Genomic DNA, 15,092 nt, shown 5'->3' with positions numbered 1-15,092 from the left:
ATTAAGAATATATACAGGCATATTAAGAACATATACATTAAGAGCATATACAGTATATACAGTATAAGATATATGATCGAGGTACTTTTTGTGTGAGAAGGTGTCTTGTATGAATTATCTTTTCTGCACGACACATACACACGTTGTGCTGTTTGTCATAACACATAGGAGCCACTAAATAAGATATGCAAACATGCCAGAAAAAGGAGCTATATTTTTCTATTAAAAATCTCCTATATTTTGTAAAGCATACTAAACATAGCATATCCTGCATTAACTTTCCAAATGATAATTTCTAGGAAACATTAAGTATACATTTTGTTTAAAAAAATCCGTAATCATGCATGGTTAAGATTACAGTAAAATAGGCATCCCCACATTGAATGTCATTATAAACCGAATCATTTGCTAGTACTTGTAATGTAAACTAAAAAATATATAAATTATAGCTCTTTATTTAAATTTTGTAAAGGGGTTAGTTTCAGTGTTAAAAATGTTAGGGAAAAGCCACTGTGATATCATTAGCCCAATTTTCCTGTAACACTGAGTTAAATTCTTCATCAACCAGTGATCCTCAAATTTTTATTTAATTATTTTTCTATTATTATTTTTAATTTTTCACATAGGCCTATTTGAATTAGAAGTATAGCATGTGTGCCTTCAAATAAATAAAATTAGTATTTTTTGATTATCATAAGTCATTTTTAAAATAACAGCAGGACAAATCTACTGGCTAGGTATTTTTGTTTGCTTCTTCCAGGTGCAACCAGTCCATAGAAAACTATAACTCATGGCGTCTAATCGCAACAAACGTCTGAGTCTGAATAATAGAAGCGTTAAAGTGAATCGATGGACAATATATTAGTGCTGAATTACACATTATGAATCTCAAACCATTTTAAGACCAAACCCTGATATTTTCTCAAAAGTGTCTCTACCTATTCTCAATAGTGATGTGTTGTCACAAACGAGCCGGTTCAAAGAGCCGGCTCTTTTAAGTGAACGATAAGAGCCGGCTCCCGTCCGAGAGCCGTTTTTTAATTTTTTTTTATTAATTCAAGGCAGACTGATAGGACGATCTTCTCCGCGCCACGGGCGCTGACAGTCTACAGGTACAGAGCAGGAGGGAGAGGAGGAGAGAAAGAGAGAGAGGAGACCAGATGAGTGACAGTCGGAAACGAAGCAGCATGTACAATTATGGTATTCTGGAAATTATAAGGTTCAGTATAATTATATGAAATAGTTTAAGTGTTATATGTGCACACATACTAACCATAGGTCAAAACAGTACTAAATGTGGCTGAATTATAAAAGGCAGAAGTGGTAAAAGGAAGAGCCGTTTGGGAGCCGAAAGAGCCGGCTCTTCTTGGTAAACTGAGCCAAATGATCTGGCTCACTAAAAAGAGCCTGAATTCTCATCACTAGTCTCTACCTATTCTCAAAAGGGACTTCATTTCCCATGAGCACCAGTGTGTGTTGCGTAGTGATCAACGAAACCATGGTTACAGAGCAGTCAATGCAGAGCCTGTACTGTACCACACAGACAGCTCGGCTCTTTCTAGTCAGTTTAGCTGGAGCTCAGTGTAGGCGGGACGCGTCAGGTCAGCTCAGCTTAAAATATCTTTTCAAACATCATTTCTGCGTGTCTTAACACGTAGTCGTTACAGGGCACTCGCTTTAACCGCTGGGTTTCTATTCGGGCGACATTAGCCGGTTAATTCAGCTAGCCTAACTTTGCTAAGAAACGTTTGTATTGTTCGAACAGCAGTGTGGGTATTAACTACAGGTTAACAGACACCTGACAACAGAGGATGCTGGAGTCAATCAAAGTCACAGGTAAGGTTGCATTTCTCTTATTTCCGTATGAGCTCAATTACATGAACATTAATAACTAAATATAATAATAGTACAAATGTAATATAATATAGTAATAATTATTACAATAATAATTATTACAATAATAATTATTACAATAAATAATTATTACAATAATTATTGTAATACTTATTGTAATAATTATTACAATAATAATTATTACTATTAATAATTATTACAATAATTATTGTAATAATTATTGTAATAATTATTACAATAATAATAATTATTACAATATAATAATTATTACAATATAATAATAGTAATAATGGTAACTTAAAACGACTTGACGTGACAGCTTAGTTAAAGCAAGTGAGTTGAAATATGAGCTCCAGAAAGGTATCGTGGACCTAATAAAAGTTATTATTATTACTAGGGAACATTGAGAGGAATTGAATATATTTTAAGAAAGCTTGAATTTATTAATTAGTCTCTGTTTAGATTATATTTTATATATAGAAGCTATATTGTATTTTATAGTGTTTAACTTCCTGTATCCTACTCATTGGTGTTGTAAAGCCTTGTGGCAGATTGCTGGTGAGCTTACTCACTGCTGACTCATGCTGATTATTGCTAATCATATGCTTCATATTAACTGCAAATTAACACTGTTTATTTAGATTTAGGCTATTTATTTAGATGTGTTATTGTCGAACATGTAAAAAAAGAAAATAAAAACATAATATTATATATATATATATATATACATATATATATATATATTATAACATAATTGAAATTGCACACTATATAGTGATCAAATATTTGATCACTATATAGTGTGCAATATTCAATTATATACATATATATCTATATCTATATAGATATAGATATAGATATTAAGGCTGTCAAAGTTAACTCATTTAGCAACGCGTTAACGCAAATTAATTTTAATGCCACTAATTTCTTTAACGCATTTACTTAACTTGATATTTTTAGGTTGTAGCAGGTTCAGTTTTAAAGCTAGAGTGAAGATATGCTGTTACAAAGTTTGCAAAATAATTAAATAATAAAATTATGCTAAATTTTGGTGAGGAAAAACTGGCATTGCCATTTTCTAAGGGGTCCTTTGACCTCTGACCTCAAGATATGTGAACGAAAATGGGTTCTATGGGTACCCACGAGTCTCCCCTTTACAGATATGAGGGGTGAGGTTTCTGGACAATATTTGTCATTGTTTTGTATATATTAAATAATAAATATATACATACATTTAGCAGCATATTTACCCACTCCCATGTTGATAAGAGTATTAAATACTTGACAAATTTCCCTTTAAGGTATATTTTGAACAGATAAATGTGCGATTAATCACGATAAACTACGGACAATTGATACTTTGATTAATAGTGATGGATGAGATGGAAAAGCTTGAGCATTGATACATTATGTTGTGCAGTTGAACTAATGTGTTTGCTGTCATAAATTTGATTTCATATATGATAAACTGGCATGAAAATGTCTTAAATTAACATTCACACACAGCCAATATCCACTAGATAGGAATTCTGGGTTGGTTACTTCTTTGCCTACTGTATGATGTGATAATAGCATATCATATCAGGTGGAACTGAATGATGAGATACCAAGCTGATGTGTTAGGTAATAGTATTTGATCTGGTGGCTGAGCAAGCCAATGAAGCTCCAATTTGTCCTTGTTACTCTAGTCATTACTGTGCTGCTGAGGTCATTAGTTTGTGCTTTCTGTGGTTGCATGGCTTCCGCCTCAGTGCTCTTGTCCCAACTGAGAGGCTGCTCTTACTGTGACGATGTTCCAGGTCACCTTAATGGAAATCGCAAAGCCCTGACTCTTGTACTTTACTGCCAGTCTCTGGAGACAGGATACTGAGTCAGATCACATCATTATGATTGTAAAACAAAGTTGGAAAAGATAGTTGTTACTTTGCTCACAGAGATGATAAAACACTGTCTATGTACAAAAAGAGATTCTCTGCTGACAAAAACATTTGATTTGGAAAAAAATGACCACTCTTAGAAACTGTTGTTCTTACTGTACATATGGCAATTACTCCTACTACTCCTGCCTCTTTTTTGTTTTGTTTTTTTTGTTTGAACTTTACTCCTACACTTATTATTTTTCAATGCTAAATATTTAAGATCTCTTGCTGATTTGACTTTTCTATATGTCATTATAGGTTTCTACCACACCCTCACACATATTTTATACTCCTTTCATGTAAATTGTATTTTATTGTCTTTTTATATGTGTGAAACAAATAAACTAAACTAATAAACTAAACTGTACATCACACTGATTACAAGTTATGGTATCTCTACTGTAGAGCTTCAATGATTCATCGATTAGATGTCAACTATTATATTAATTGCCAACTATTTTGATAATCTATTAATAGGTTTGAGTAACTATTTAAGAAAAACAAATTCTCTGATTCCAGCTTCTTAAATGTGAATATTTCCTGGTTTCTTTACTCCTCTATGACAGTAAACTGAATATCTTTGAGTTGTGGACAAAACAAGACATTTGAGGACGTCGTCTTGGGCTTTGGGAAACACTGATCGACATTTTTCACACTTTTCTGACATTTCATAGACCAAACAACTAATCGATTAATCAAGAAAATAATCAACAGATTAATCAACAATGAAAATAATCAGTTGCAGTCCTTCTATACTATATATTTATTACCATGTTTTTTTTTAGCTTGGCATTGGACTAGATCTAATTTTATCCCGCCTTGATAAGAGGATTACTCTATCAAGCTATGTGTGAAAGGTCTGCACGTGAAGGTGATCTTAAAGTAAGCAACAGACAGATTCACTGTCCTCCCTTACTGGTCTCTCATCTTGCTTCTTTCAGAAAGACTCCACTGGCCAGAAGTAGAAATGTCCAAAAAGTACATCCTAAACTCTGCTGACAAGGCACTGAGTCCAAGCCAAGTCTACCTGGAGAAGATTTCTTCCAGCGTCCTCAAAGACCTCTTCAGCTCCGGCTCCAGCAGCTACAACGTCCTGCTGCAGGCCGAGGAGAAGAAGAGTCAGAAGCAGCAATCCCCGTGCAAGAGGCCAAAAACATCAGTGAAATGTGGCGCCGCATTTAGCCGAAGAAACCGCCCAGGCATGGCTCCTAAAAAGTTGCGTGCACCAGAAGGTGGCGGCAAACCTGCACAGACAAATCGTGTCCTCTCAGCTAACTCCAATCTCTCTAAACCAGCACGGAGCATCGCAGTAGTGGGCAGCACCATGGGCCTAACCCCTCGCACAGTTCCACAGCTCAGAAAGGTGTGCATCCCCACTTCCCCTCGCACTAAACTTCCCTCGTTGCACAAAGCATCAATCACACGGGAAGCGGAAAACGCCAAGAAGCTCTGCATCCTTACAGCCATCAAGCCGTCCAATGTTCAGAAAGAGAAGGCCACGTTTTTCAAGTCTGACTTCAACTATAATCCACAGTTTGAGTACAGCAACCCAGTTTCTCCGCCCGTCCTGGCGCGGCATAGCAATGCCTCAGATCGCTTCCTGACACAGGTAAGGGTGTGTTTGTTTGGAACAATTGTATTATTTTACTTTGGTTCGTTTGGCTGCAATAACTCATGCAACAAATAAACTTTATTGAAATGCTTAATAATGTGTATCGATAGGACTGACAATATGTCATCTGTATTTTAACAGTGGCTTAAATGACTATGTGCGATATGACAGGGGTGTGTCTTCATTAGAGATGTTCCGATACCGATACCAGTATCGGAAATGCGTCCGATACTGCCCAAAAGGAGTACGCTAGTCTATGCACCTTTCCGATACAATAATTTATTGACCCAGAAAAAAACTACTTGTTTAACCGGAAATAAATTATTTTTCGCTGCTCCAGAACAGTATCCTTCACTAGGCTGTTGTCGTCCTGGGTGTATCATGGCTGCCACTGGCAACTACTGTTTTAGAGCAGCGAAGAAGAACTGATTGCAGGTAGTTTGTCACAGCTGTATAATAATAAAATCTATATATTTTCACGTTGGTATTGGCTGATACTGTAAGTTCAGGTATCAGAAAGGATTAAATGGTATCGGAACATCTCTACTCTTAGTGATGAACCCACAATGCATTTAGAGCATTTTAGCATCTTTCAGCTCATTGTTTCGTTTTTGTTGTTTTTTGTTTTGTTTTTTGCAAATTTTCTGTTTCAATTATATCTCACCGCTCTCATCAACCTATAGATTCCAAACCCACTGTGCACTATGTGCCTAAATGGCAGACTAGCTGGTGAACATCGTGGAGCATTTAGCCGCTATACAGCTGGATATTTTTCTCAGGAGTTGGTGGAGACCAAAACAGAGCAAAACGGAGAGCTTACATTCACCAAACATGTGTGTGATGTTCAACTTGTTTTACCCCCAGGTTGCTAATAATTAAATATACAATTTGGACCCATTGTAGAAGCTGAGGCATGTATTAAGCCTGTCGTTTATTATTATTGTTATTATTTATTTAGGCTGCATACGTTCTTTTCTTTTATAATTATCAGAAGTACTCTTTCAAGGTAAAAAATTAGATAGAGAAACTCAAAAACCTGAAACTCGCTTGCTTGTATGCTGAAAAAAAGTACATTCAGTCAGTATGCACAAAAGTCCACCAATTTTCGCCCAAAGGCAGTGACATGTCATTCATCTTATCTACAACAACGTCCCTATAGTGCCTGAGGTCGGTGCTGAGCTGGCTGGTTTGAGCTCAGCAACCTCCACATGCCAGCAGTCAAGCTGGATACTGTGATCACAGAGACTTGCTGCCAATGCTGTTTAGCGTCAGGGCCGATCAGAGCTGGTGCAGTGTGACTCTTTCAGTTGAAAGTGGCTGGGATGAATTGGTTCAGGATGCAGATTCACAAGACTTTGTTTTGCAAACGCTGGAGGATTCATCAACTGCCTCAGTGGGCGTCTTAAATCCACATTAACACTATGAGTGCATGTACAAGGAGCAACACTGAAGCTGTAGAAGAATCACACACAGCATTTTCAAAACCAAGAATTCAAATTCATGTTCCGATCAATCACCCCACAAAATGAAAGCATAAGGGTATCAGATGTGTTTCCAACAATGGGCAACCTCCGGGTCTGAGAGGTGAAGCCAATGCTGAAGTGCCATAAACTTACATTCTTTCTAACAGCCAGCAGGGGGCGACTCCTCTGGTTGCAAAAAGAAGTCTGATTGTATAGAAGTCTATGAGAAAATGAGCCTACTTCTCACTTGATTTATTACCTCAGTAAACATTGTAAACATGGTCTCACACGCTAGTTTCAATGCCGAACTCGAAGCTTCAAAACCGTAGTCATCAAACCAAAGGGTGACATTAAACTGAAAGCGAACACACTAAAATTTGTCTCCATTCTTTTTAGTAATATAGCAGTATTACTGCCAAGTTGCCCAGCTCTGCATGTCCAAAGCATCAACAACAGAAGGTCATTAGTCACGGGCAGCTTTTACATGATGACTTTCTCATCTCTTGCAGGCCGTGAACATCATGGAGCTCGCCCTGCTGCGATATGGCAGCTATGAGAAGTTTGAGCAGGCCACTGGGGGCAACCTCCTCACCAAGAGTCGCATCTGGCACAGCGTCAAGAAATACATGGAGAAGGAAGGCTGCTTGGGGGAGGTAAGAGGACAACTCAGGCTTCCTTTATAATGGCATTGCTTTTTGAATGCAAACTCTCATGGTGTTGTCAACGACAACAAACAGTTCTGACAATTCCCACTGTAGAGCACATTACATACAGTAAAAAAAAGGTCATGAAGAGGCTGTAATTTGGAGGCTGGTATTTCTCTGTGGCTGCACTGCAGTCTGTGTCACGCTGGATTTGTACATCATCGTTGCAGAGCAGCAGACAGCAGGGCATCAAAGTGACTGAGCTCCAGGGAAAAGTAAGACCCTGCAAAAAGCCGCCTTTGCCGAAGTCATCCTGCAGTTTGCTTGTGCCGAGCCGTGTTTATGTAACCACCAACAAATACATGTTACATCATCAAGTTATTAATGTTCCACTGAACACATTACACACACCTTGTGGATGCTTGGTGAAGTCTTAATGGGTTTAGACATACTAGATAGTGGAAAGAAAAGACAAAGGAAAGTGAAAAGCATCAAAGGAGAAACTCACCCAAAGCTCACTTGACACTTGCATTTCGGGGCCCATTTCGTTGAGCCCATCTACAAATGATAAAAACACATTTTTCAGGAAATGTAAAGCGTCATACTTTCAGCGTCTGTTTAGCCACAAGGGTTTGCACAACATCCACACTGATATTTTTTGCGGACATGATACGAATGCAGCCCAAAATTTAGGAACACACACGTTGATTTCACACGTCTGAATATATCCGCCTACGCAGACACTTAATGCAGTATGAACAGAACACAAGCAGGCAGGACAGAGTCAGATAAGTAGCTGGAGATACTGGGGCTGGGTTGTCTTGTCAACAACATTTCACAAGGTGAAAACTATTTTTACATCTTTACTAGTTATACACACCATAACATTTGTCATTACGCTCTGTTAATGTCCTTGGATTTACTGCCAGCCATGCAGCAATGCTTGTAGTAATTATCGTGCAGTTATATAAACAAGAATAAAAACCATTAATAATTTGCTGGATATCGGAGAGCCATACTATGTGAATCAGATTGAACTTGATCTCTATAAAGAGATATCTGCATATGAATGCAGAATCTGTAGTTAATGGGACACGATTTTAGTATCGGAAGGGTTCTGGTTTCCATTTTTTGTCCGTTTGTAGTCTGAGTAGTATTGACCAATCATGTTTGAGTGGGTTTTGGTTGCATGCAGGTAAAACAGTCCGCGTGGAGAGCAAAAGAGACTGAACGCAAGGCAATCTGGGAACCCATCGACTATCGTCTGATGATTAACTAGCTTTTTAATAGCTTGTAAACTGGCTACGCATGAAACAATCTGTTCGTAGACGTCGTCTCTCGACTCAAACTCCATTCTCGTATCTCAAGTTGCTAATCGGACTGTAACCAATAACCGGTGCGTGCAAGAGGAAGTCATGGCCCGGATATCTGCTGGCTACACCAGAACCCCAGAAATATTGACCATTGCCCCGAGGCGCTAAATCGTCATCAGGCTGGCAGCCAATGGGCTCCAAAGTTGGTTAAACTCAATGCAAGTAGGATCATGTTGCCACACAGGAAGTTAATATGTCTCATCCTCTCCTTCATCGAAATGAATGGTTTGGGTGCGATCACACTGAAGACCTAGACATCCTCAAGCTCCCCCAACTGGGGAATTCCAATAAATGAACACATGTACCATGGCTAACTCAATAGCCATGCCATCATTTTGCTATCACTAATGTTGGTAAGTGGTGGAAGTGGATTGGACAAGACATAGAGAAAAAACGTAACGTTGGGTTCTATCTGTTGACAGATCGTAGCCCAGGTGACAGACGACCTCCTGTCCAGAGCCTCCATGACAGTGGTGAACAGCAGACCCACTCTGACCATCAACATCTCCACGGCCAGAGAGCACTGGCTGGAAGGCATGCTGAGGCATGAGATTGGTGGGTACCATACAATACTTCTGTTTTATTCTTAATGTGGGGCTCCTGGAGGTCACCAGCTAAAAGGAAAATCAATTCAATTTGACTGTAATGAAGTTCATCAGAAGACATTAACCTCTGACGTCTGATTGGCCGTCATCCAGTATTTCATTAAAGTTACTGTGAGGAACTTTTAACTGGTTATGAAACAGTCTCAATTTAATACCAATGCCTCTATATGACCTACATAAGTACACGAGACCATCAGCGAGAAGATTGGCTATTTCTATGTAGTTTTTCTTAATGAAATTAAATGATCCTTGTCTCTGTCCACCAGGCACACATTATTTCCGCGGCATCAACAACTGCCACCAGCCGTGGAGCAGCAGCGCTGGCAGGAAGAAGCTCAACCTGAAGCCTCTGAACCCCACAGAGGAGGGCCTGGCCAGCATCCACAGCGTCCTGTTCAGGAAAGACCCCACGCTGTGGCGCGCCGCCCTGCTCTACTACACCGTCTACCAGGCCAGCCACATGTCCTTCTCTGAGCTCTTCAACGATCTGGGACGCTTCGTCCAGGATCCCAACACCCGCTGGGACTACTGCGTCCGGGCCAAGAGGGGCCAGACCGATACGGCACAGCCAGGTCACTATATCACTAGATAGGGTTGTGATATGTTCAAAATAACATTACAAATATTAATATTAGCCTTTTTAGAATTCATACTTGTCAAACTTGCATTGGTCTTCTTTTCAGGGTGCTTCAGTAAAGACCAGGTCTACCTGGATGGGATCCTGCAGATCCTCAGATACAGAGACAAGATCAACTTCCCACTGCTGATGGCTCTAGGAAAGGTGAGACAGCTCAACTATCTCCATCTGGTAGTCTTAGTCTGATTCACTGATTCACTAAGCAGCAGCTACATTGTGTAACTGCTTCCTGGATTATCCACTGGTACAAGTCTTTATATTAGATGTTTCAGTGCTGTCATTCACATCCAGAATCAAGCTGGTGGCTGCTCAACTCACTCTCAGAGGAAAGCGTATAAATACCACAACATTACAAGGACATTCCACATGTCATGAGTATGCATGTTAGCCTTTTCACGTGTCATTTGTACACAACGCAGTCTGCAGTTTAGGCAAGAAAACCCCTTAGTTAGGGTAAGGGAAAACATCATGGTTGGGCTTCAAATAAGTATGTAAAGTAAGTTAAATACGTACAGAAACAACGTAACCCAACTATGTCCCAAACACGTCACAAACGTCAATAAAAAACAAATGTCACTTTTGACTTGTCATAGCAGGAAAAGCACAAGTCAAAAATGTCCTCTGTGAGAAAGGTCTATCGAGGGTGAGAAGTGTTCAGCCTTCCACACTACGTTTTGACCGCCATGACGCAGAATTCACACCAGAGCAGCGGCGAAGTGCGGCCTGCAACGGGAGCTGCAATGGCAGCTCCCGTTGAGCTTTTAGTGGCCAGACAGGACTCGCAGCCAATCAGTAAACAGATCCTGGGACTCCTGTTACATATTGACCTGTGTTTCAAAGAACTTCTCCCCACCTGAAACACATGAACACGCCTCACCGGCCGCAGAAAAATTAAATCATTGCAGCGAGCCGCATTTCACCGCTGCCTGGTGGGAATTTAAGTACAGACGAACAAACGATTTTTGATTTGAAGTGCTAATTCTCTCTTATTTTCCCGTGGGCTCAGGTGTCATTTGAAGACGTGGACCGCCTGAAAGCCCTGGCTCAGATGGAGAACGTCCGCATCCCGCACTTCATGCAGGACCAAGCGAAGTACGCCGAGCAGCTGGCGAAAATCATGGCGGTCAACGAGCTGACTGACGAGGAGCTCAAGGCCATCATCTGAGCCCGCTCCAATAACCCCTGCACACCACACCTGAATAAAACCACTGCCAGCCATGGCCCGCATGCCTCAACACCGTCCCCGTGCACGGTAGCACAGTGTGTGATTAGTGCCGCATGCTGTATTGCATGCAGTGTAGAGTTGTGTTAGACAGATGCAGTAGTTTGATCCAACATTGGCTTTGAATTATCAATTATCATTTCTCCACAGGTACAGTAGGGTTAGATCATCATTTCAGTGTGTTGTGTTTAGGGATCGGTGTAGTTCATTTTCTTACCAGTGCCAATAAAATACCTGGATTGCTGATCAATACAAAAATTAATTTGAAAATTAATTTCTACATTTACCAAGCACTTGGTGCCAACTTTGTTTTTTACTTGACAGTCTGTGATACTCAGTTTGGTTTGTGGTTTGATACCCAGTCTTATAGGTTCGGGAGGATTTTCATTAATTCCTCGTAACTAATGTTTTTAAAAGAGAGTTTTAATAACACACAATGACCTAAATTAGAGCCTGAGGACTTTTTTTAGGCTTATATTGATATTTGAGACTTAAAAATCTTGTTGTTTTTAACATAAACGCACCTCGTGAACAAGTTAGCTTGTTACTCAGTGAGGCAACAGACTCGCTGTGAGTGAACAGAACTATGTTAATTCTACAACGTACTTTTGGATTAGGATAATTGGGTTGCGTTCGGATTAGTTCAAATTACTGCCGTCCCAGAGGCGACAGACATTAATGACGTTCTTCGAGGCTACTTGAATGCTTCATTTCTTGTGGACATGTGTGCATGAATATGGTTAGTTTCAGCATCAAAAACCTATTGATCTAGTTTTAATATAAGGATTCTTTGCACCTGTGATCTTAAGTGTACTTACCTAGTGTTTTATATCCGTCTCTTTAGCGAAGATGAACACATTCTTGCACTTTGTTTCCTCTAGATACCGCTAAGGGGTTACTATTGTAGTACAGATGTTAGGCGTGAAAGAAGAGAGAAAGATGATGAAAGCAGGACGGTTTGCAACAGGTCTGTCTTACTAAAGAGAGATGGACAGATAACGTGTAATAGAAAGTGCTTTGTCAGCGTTGTTGCACGCAGGCCTGCTAATTACAACTGAGCCTGTCAGTATTGTTCTACATTCGCTGAAAAGAAAATGTCCCTGAAGTGTGAAAGTCACTTGTAATATTGTATATTTTGAAGGTGAGTTCCTATGAAGCCCTCGTGGTCCAAGTGCAGTGACTTGAAGCCCTGTTTTGCACTTTTTGTTTTACCTTCGATCTACCCTTTCAACTGCACTGATATGGGCAGTTACTGTGTTGGTGTCATAGACTGTATATAAGTCGACGTAGTCACCGTGACGTCACCCACTGGTTTGTGGACTGCTGGTTTGAAGCCTTGATTTTGGCATTTTGGCCGCACTATCTTGTTTTTTGGCTGTTTTTTTTACCTCAATCACAAGATAGCCACGCCCTAAAGCATCCCCTGCTTTATGGTCTATTTGACTCTAAATGGCACCATAATTTACTAAATGAACATCATGCTGTATTGAAGAAGACTTGAAACTAGCGATTGAGACCACAAACTCACGTTTACAATGTTTACTGAGGTAATAAATCAAGTGAGAAGTAGGCTCATTTTCTCATAGACTTCTTTTTGCAACCAGAGGAGTCGCCCCCTGCTGGCTGTTAGAAAGAATGCAAGTTTAAGGCACTTCAGCATTGGTTTCACTTTTCAGACCCCGGAGGCTACAGTACGTCCATTTCTTTTATACAGCCTACGGTTGGTGTCATTTATGATATATTTATGTTTTACAAACCAAATGCCTCGTGGTTTTACTGTGATATTTGATGAGTTGTTGTGTCGTTATAATACCAAGAATGACCTAATATTGAGAGCATGTGTGCTACTCTGCTTCCTCAAAGGCCCCTTAAATGGTACAGTTTAATAACATGGCATTCCTACGTGACGTTTTCTATTTGAGTGACTTTTTTGTGATATTCATAGATAAAATCTTCAAATAAAGTGGACTACCTGAAAATGAGTTTTGTGCTTTGGGATATTTATTGATGTATTTTATGTCGTAGAAGAAAACATTAAAATCTCTACAGCTTGTGTTAACAGACTTTATTTAAGGCATCTAACTAGAAATCCTTTTAAAAAATCCATTTAAATTCCAGACGAGGGGAACCAGAAGTGCTAAAATGATAACTCATTTCCAGGTTTTAGGACTCATTCCTGTCGCACTCTATACTAAATGGATAAAAAATGGATTAGCCTAATGTCAGCCGATCGCTATGGTGGCCCTGAAGTGCAAAACACAACAGCAAATCGCAAAACACAACAGCAAGTCATAAAACATAACAGCATTGGTGAGACTCAAACTGGATTAGGAAGGTAAGTATTAGACAATGATTCCTCGTCTTCCAATCACAGCGCAGTATAGGGTAGGACTATGCAAAACCGAGCTGTGAAAACACAGCAAATGTAACTACTTCTGTTTGTCGTAGACTTCCAGACAGTGCATCCAATGAGCAACGAGGGATCCTACCTATTCCGGTTTGAGTCTCACCAAGTTGTGTTTTGTGAATTGTTGTTGTGTTTTGCACTTCAGGGCCACCGTAGCTATTGCTGCTTCTGATGCTGAACGGAATATAGGCCAAGTATCTGGAGCTCTTCTCAGTGTCAGGGATCAATGAGGAGAGTTTTCCAGAGCTGACCCACAATCTGAGTGACCGCAGTAACACAACACACACCGCCGGCCTCTCCGAACCCTGTCCAGAGGTGTCACACTTCCCATTCACCAGCGTCTGGTTTCACTGGGAAACTGGAAACCATCGAGGTCGCGGGTGGTGACTGATGGCTACAAGCAGTGACATGCTGGACAATAGGTATCGGTCTGCAGTACACAGCAGACCGATCCTTACACTTGGATCTGGTATGATGAACGCAATGTGCACAACATGTAGTGCATTTCTAATGAAAATGCACTCTCACTCCGACTTAAAGTATTTTTTAAAAGTTTTAGTGTATGGAAACTTAAATTTTTGTCCCTTTCATTTTTAATATTTATTACATTTTAAATATACTTGTGTAGTTGTTGTTGTTGTTTGCACAATCTTGTGAGCACTGCCACTTTGCATTTCACTGCACATCCTGTACGAGTATGTGACAAATAAAACTCTTGAATCTTGAATCATGAAACTATAAGACATGCTTTTTGATTTACTTTTTTTTAATTTTTACAATAAATAACAATTTTTTCTCATTTTTTTTCAATGTTTCTTACCCTCCACATTTTCTAACACTTTTTTATTGCTTGTGGAGTATGATTCTATGTTGTTTATCTCTGTATTGTTGTTATTTTATGGGTATTTATATCTGGTATTTTTGCAACCAGCAATGGTTAAAATGGAAAATGGACTGTAATTTCTATCATTTTATGAATCAATAGATTGAACCTTGCTATTTAGAAGACTGTCCTGCAGCAGTATGAACATGTTTTCATCAGATGAAGAGATGGTTGAAGTGGTTATTGTGAACTAGAGCCACTAGAGGACAGTAGCACATAATACATTGTCAAGAAGAGACCTACAGCTGCAGAAACATTCCAGAGAAATCGTGAAATCGTCAGGGACAATCATAAAATCCACCAGATCACTGCCAGCTGAAAGCAGCACAGATAAAGTATATGAGAAATAATGGATTATAAATGTTTATATATGAACAAATACTTTGATCCAATATCTGCTTTTCAGATATACAGTATAATACTGTTTATATACGCATTCATGTAATACATGTTTCAGTATACTATGCAATATG

The 15,092-nt window shown here is 39.5% G+C and overlaps 1 protein-coding gene across 1 annotated transcript; it reads left to right on the top strand.

Annotated features, from left to right (window-relative positions):
- Window positions 1-1,563: 1,563 nt before the first annotated feature.
- Window positions 1,564-13,311, top strand: matcap2 (microtubule associated tyrosine carboxypeptidase 2). Its single transcript, XM_074613676.1, has 7 exons — window positions 1,564-1,836; window positions 4,715-5,382; window positions 7,358-7,501; window positions 9,288-9,420; window positions 9,737-10,042; window positions 10,154-10,251; window positions 11,114-13,311. The coding sequence occupies exons 1-7, from the start codon at window positions 1,812-1,814 to the stop codon at window positions 11,270-11,272; spliced, it is 1,533 nt and encodes a 510-aa protein (XP_074469777.1). The 5' UTR covers window positions 1,564-1,811; the 3' UTR covers window positions 11,273-13,311.
- Window positions 13,312-15,092: the final 1,781 nt, after the last annotated feature.

Source organism: Sebastes fasciatus, chromosome 17 (genome assembly GCF_043250625.1).
Source record: "Sebastes fasciatus isolate fSebFas1 chromosome 17, fSebFas1.pri, whole genome shotgun sequence".
NCBI lineage: Eukaryota > Metazoa > Chordata > Actinopteri > Perciformes > Sebastidae > Sebastes > Sebastes fasciatus.
This window is presented reverse-complemented; position numbering and strand designations above follow the sequence as displayed.